Raw genomic sequence first — 5,600 nt, 5'->3', positions numbered from 1 at the left:
TTATAAGTTCCGCGTTTATAAGGGTACAAAGCCGACACGATGCAAGTGAGAACATCCACATCCTTCCCATCACTATCCAATTCAAATATAAAAAATTAATCATTTTAAGAACATAAACCCCTGGACCGTGTGCATGTAGACTATAAAATGGGAGAAGCGCGCGAGCTGCTGCAAGAGCGCTACACATCCGTCTCTTCACTCGACCTCATCTCAGTCAGCAGGAGAAAAATGGGCGCGGTGCTTTCTACGAAGAAAGCGACGAAAATGGGTGTGGACGAGGTGGAGGTGGTGGAGTCGTGCATGGTGGCACCCTGCCAGGAGACGCCCAGGAGAGGCATGTGGCTCTCCCCGCTCGACCTCATGCTGGTCAACAGAGGCCACACCCCCGCCGTCTACTTCTACCCGTACCGCTCCGAGCCCGGTGACTTCTTCGACGTGGCCAGGCTCAAGGCGGCGATGGCCAAGGCACTCGTGGCTTTCTACCCCATGGCCGGCCGCCTCGGCATGGACGGCAACGGCCGGGCAGAGATCGACTGCACCGGCCAGGGCGCGCTCTTCGTCGTCGCTCGCTCGGACCTCACCATCGACGACTTCCGCAGCTTCTTGCCGTCGCCGGAGCTGAGGACGCTCTTTGTTCCCCGCGTCGAAGACCACTCGCCGTCCATCTTGTGCGCTGTCCAGGTGACCTTCTTGAAGTGCGGCGGGGTGGCATTAGGGACGGCGCTGCACCACGTCGCCGTCGACGCCATCAGCGCGTTCCACTTCTTGCAGACGTGGTCTGCCTTCTCCAGGGGCGGCGGCGGGGCGGCGCTAGAGCTCCCGTTCCACGACCGCACCCTCCTCCGCGCGCGCTCCCCACCCTTGGTCCACCCCGACGCCTTCTCGGCCTTCTGCCCCAAGCTGAACCTATCCGTCGAGCCGTCGGAGACCGTCGTCACCCAGGCTTTCGTCGTCTCCAAGGACCAGGTCACCGCTCTCAAGCGTGCCTGCGTCGGCGGCGACGGCGGCCGCGTGAGCACGTTCTGCGCCCTGAGTGCCCACGTGTGGCGGTGCGTCTGCGTCGCCCGCCGGCTGCCACCGGACGCCACCACCCGTCTCACCTTCCCGGCGAGCGTCCGGCGCAGCATGAGGCCGCCGCTCCCGCCTGGCTACTGCGGCAACGGGATCATCTGGCTTGGCGCGGCTGGCAAGGTGCGAGACGTCACCTCCTCGGAGTCGGAGGACCTGGTGTTCGTGGCCGGCCAGATCAGTAGCGCCGTCCGTCGGATGGACGACGAGCTAGTGCGCTCGGCGATAGACTACTTCGAGCTCACCGAGATCGACAGCAAGCCGGCGCCGGGGCGCATGCCAGAGACGGAGCTGCGGGTGATCAGCTGGCTTGGCATGCCGGTGTACGACGTGGACTTCGGGTGGGGGAAGCCGCTGGCAATGCTGCGCGCAGTGTCGGAGCGCGCCGGGTTCGTCTATCTGATGGACAACGGGAAGGAGGACGGCAGCGTGCGCGTTCTCATGTGTACGGAGGCCGCGATCCTCAACGACTTCCAGCACCTACTGTACGCCCGGTTCTAGCTCCAGGCGCCGCCTGACACCAGAGTACGGATTGGGCCTTTTACCCTGTCAAGTTATCAAACACCTCGACTGCCACCATCATGGTATTTTTGGAACTTCTGTTGGGGAGCCACGTCAGTCTTGTATTTTGTCAGTATCTTTTGTTGGCGTGAGAGACTTTCGATCAAGTAATAAAAATTAGAATCAGGTGCATGAAGCTCTCTCCATCATCGATATTCCGGGACGACGGACCAGAACTGTGAGCCAGGGTTGGCGTCCTCCGGAGGCGGGATGGATCACTATAAACACTGATGGATCAGTGTATGCAGATACGACTAGGGGAGGGGCGGGGGTGGCTCGCTCTCACCTCTCTTTCCTAGGAGCATGGTGTAAGCCTTTGCCAGGCGCTTCGGACCCTTTCATCGCCGAGCTACTGGCCTTTTGGGAGGGGGTCATCTTCGCCCAACTCCGAGGTTTCTCACATGTGATCATGGAGGTGGACTGCTCACAGTTGGTCGACCTCTGGAACTCGCGAGGCAATTCTAGATCGGTTGCTTCGCCCATCTTTAGAGAGTTAGCGAACTACATCGTTACTTTTACTTCTTTTTCGGTTCGACATGTTGGTAGAGAACAAAATGTGCCGGCCCATCTTTGTGCTCAGCGTGCCTGTACACTTGATGGGACGGAATGCTGGCTAGGGAGCAGCCCGGATTTTATCCGACCCAGCCTACGGGCAGATTGTAACCGACTACTGTTATTTTGAATAAAGTCCGAACTTCGATAAAAAAAAGTAATAAAAATTAGAATCAGGTTGGACCACCTAGCGACGACTATAAACACTTGAGTGAGCCGAAATCACGCCGCCGTCATCGCTCCTTCTTTGTTGGAGCCGGGCAAACCTTGTTGTCGTGAACAATCGAAAAGCCATCGTGCTAACACCCCATAGGAAAAGCGCACCAGAGCAGCAACCATCGCCGATGAAGAATGTCGTAAATCGGAAGCATCAAATCTATACACCCAAACGAAAAAGAACGAAGACCGGATCCGAGCATATCCAGCGAAGACTAGCACTGACCGAATCCGCAAGTTCTGATGAAGACACACCTCAACACCCCTGGGGATAGAACGTGGGAGATCTAATTCCTACTGAGGGATATCGCCGCCGCCACACAGTTCCAACCAAGGCATTGAGGGAGTCCTGGATTAAGGGGTCCTCGGGCGTCCGGACTATTTAACATGGGCTGGACTAATGGGCTATGAAGATACAAGACAGAATACTTCTTCCCGTGTCCGGATGGGACTCTCCTTTGCGTGGATGGCAAGCTTGGCGTTCGGATATATAGATTCCTTCCTTTGTAAACCGACTCTGTACAACCCTAGGCCCCTCCGGTGTCTATATAAATCGGAGGGTTTAGTCCGTAGAGGCAATCACAATCATACAGGCTAGACATCTAGGGTTTAGCCATTACGATCTCGTGGTAGATCAACTCTTGTAATTCTCATATTCATCAAGATCAATCGAGCAGAAAGTAGGGTATTACCTCCGTCAAGAGGGCCCGAACCTGGGTAAACATCGTGTCCCCCGTCTCCTGTTACCATCGACCTTAGATGCACAGTTCGGGACCCCCTACCTGAGATCCGCCGGTTTTGACACCGACATTGGTGCTTTCATTGAGAGTTCCGCTGTGTCGTCGCCAGGAGGTTCGATGGCTCCGTCCATCATCTACAACAATGCGGTCCTGAAGGAGGTTTTTCTCCCCGGCCAGATCTTCGTATTCGGCGGCTTCGCACTGCGGGCCAACTCGCTTGGCCATCTAGAGCAGATTGACAGCTACGCCCCAGGTCACCAGATTAGTTTTGAAAATCTGGACTATGTCGCTGATATCCGAGGAGACTTGATCTTCCAAGGGTTCACGACCTCAACCTCTGCTCTGGCCTTAGATCCAGAGCGCATCGCCAGGTCCGAAGACGGGATTACTGAGCCTGCCGGACTATCTGCGGCCATTGAGCCCAGCACGGGAGAGCCGAAGGAAGTAGTGTCACTGGCAACCATCATGAAGCCGGACTCTTCTCCAGACACCGGCTCCGAACCCTCGGAGTCAGCATCGTGTGAGCTCGGCCAAGGAGTTTCCTTCCCGCCGTACTCCACGGATTTTCTTCTCCCTGGCCAAACCTTGCCTTTAAGCGAGGCTCCGGACTTGATGTGATCCCTCATCATTACAGAGGAGAGCAATGTCTGAACTACGCCCAGCCCGGACTAGGGGCTGAGAGCGGGGAATTTTACGTCCCACCCACCACCCACTTCATAGCCACTGTCGAGGACTTAACTGACATGCTCGACTACGGCTCCGAAGACATCGACGGTATGGACGACGATGCCGGAGAGGAGCAGGCCGAAAACCCGCCGTTTACCGGACGCTGGACGGCCACCTCTTCGTATGACGTGTACATGGTGGACACACCCAAAGAAGGTAGCGGCGATGATAAAGAAGATCCAGTCGAGGATAAACCTCCTGAGACACAGCCAAAGTGCCGACGTCAGCGGCGCCGCTCTAATCATGCCGTGGAAAACACAGCAATGTCGGCACAGGAGGCAACAACACTCCGGGCGATGCCAAAGACAAAGAAGACCCCGTCGAGCCAAATTTCGAACAGGACAATCGGGAAGATGGGCAAGTTAGCCCTGACGAACAGGCCGTAAACGAAGACTCGGAGGACAGTAATTATCTCCCACTCTCCGAGGACGAGGTGAGCCTCGGTGACGAAGATTTTATCGTACCTGAGGAACCTCTTGAGCAGGAGCGCTTTAAGTGCCGACTAATTGCCACTGCAAGGAGCCTGAGAAAGAAGCAGCAGAAGCTTCAAGCTGATCAAGATCTGCTCAACGATAGATGGACTAATGTCCTGGCAGCCGAGGAATACGGCCTCCAGCGCCCAACCAAAAGTTACCCGAAACGTAAACTGCTACCCCAATTTGATGACGAGGCCCTCGAGCCCGCACCATCAACACGTAATGTGGCTGACCGACCACCTCGTGGCCGAGACAAAACGACAACTCAAGCCGAACACCAGCCCATACTACCTCGCCGTAAAGGTAGAGATATAACAGCTCGGGGATATACATATGACCTGCGGCAAGACCTGGACAGTAGAGCAGGTCAGACCAGATCGATCTACGGATCGAGGGGGCGCGCCCCAACGCGCGACGACGGCTATCTAGCTGCACGTGACAAGCATAATCACGCCCGGGCCGAAAACCGCAGACGGACTCCATCCGAGCTACTCGCGACTTGGCCCGATATAGAAGCGCCGCACACCCCCTCTGCTTCACTGATGAAGTAATGGAGCACGAATTCCCAGAAGGGTTTAAAACCGTGAATATCAAATCGTATGGTGGAACAACAGATCCCACGGTATGGATTGAGGATTTTTCTTCTCCATATTCACATGGCCCGCGGTGATGATCTTCATGCCATCAAATATCTCCCACTAAAATTAAAGGGACCAGCTCGACACTGGCTAAACAGCCTCCCAGAAAACTCTATTGGCAACTGGGAAGATCTGGAAGACGCCTTTCGCGACAACTTCCAAGGTACATATGTCCGGCCTCCGGACGCCCATGACCTCAGTCACATCATCCAGCAGCCCGGAGAGTCAGCCATGAAGCTCTGGACCAGGTTCTTAATTAAAAAGAATCAAATCCTCGACTGTCCGGACGCCGAAGCCCTAGCGACCTTTAAGCATAGCGTCCGAGATGAGTGGCTGGCCCGTCACCTCGGCCAAGAAAAACCAAAGTCTATGGCAGCTCTTACCGCACTAATGACCCGCTTCTGCGCGGGAGAAGATAGCTGGCTGGCTCGACGAAACAATAGCACCAGCGATCCTGGACCTCTGAGGTCAGGGATGGCAATGGCAAGCCTCGACGCAATAAAAACAAGCGTCCAAATCCGGTCAACGGAATAAGCCATTCAAGGGAAACAAAGATGGCCCATCCAGTTTAGACAGGATACTGGATCGGCCCTGTCAAATTCATGGCAGCTCCGACAAACCCG

General features: G+C 55.7%; 1 protein-coding gene across 1 annotated transcript; it reads left to right on the top strand.

The window, feature by feature from the left end:
- The first annotated feature begins 264 nt into the window (after nt 1–264).
- LOC123075816 (putrescine hydroxycinnamoyltransferase 1-like) lies at nt 265–1,569 on the top strand. Its single transcript, XM_044498332.1, has one exon. It carries the CDS (start codon nt 265–267, stop codon nt 1,567–1,569), a length of 1,305 nt encoding a protein of 434 aa, XP_044354267.1.
- Nucleotides 1,570–5,600: the final 4,031 nt, after the last annotated feature.

The sequence above is a fragment of the Triticum aestivum genome, chromosome 3D (genome assembly GCF_018294505.1).
Source record: "Triticum aestivum cultivar Chinese Spring chromosome 3D, IWGSC CS RefSeq v2.1, whole genome shotgun sequence".
NCBI classification, from domain to species: Eukaryota; Viridiplantae; Streptophyta; class Magnoliopsida; order Poales; family Poaceae; genus Triticum; species Triticum aestivum.
Note: the sequence above shows the minus strand (reverse complement) of the source record. Positions and strands in the feature narration are given on the sequence as shown.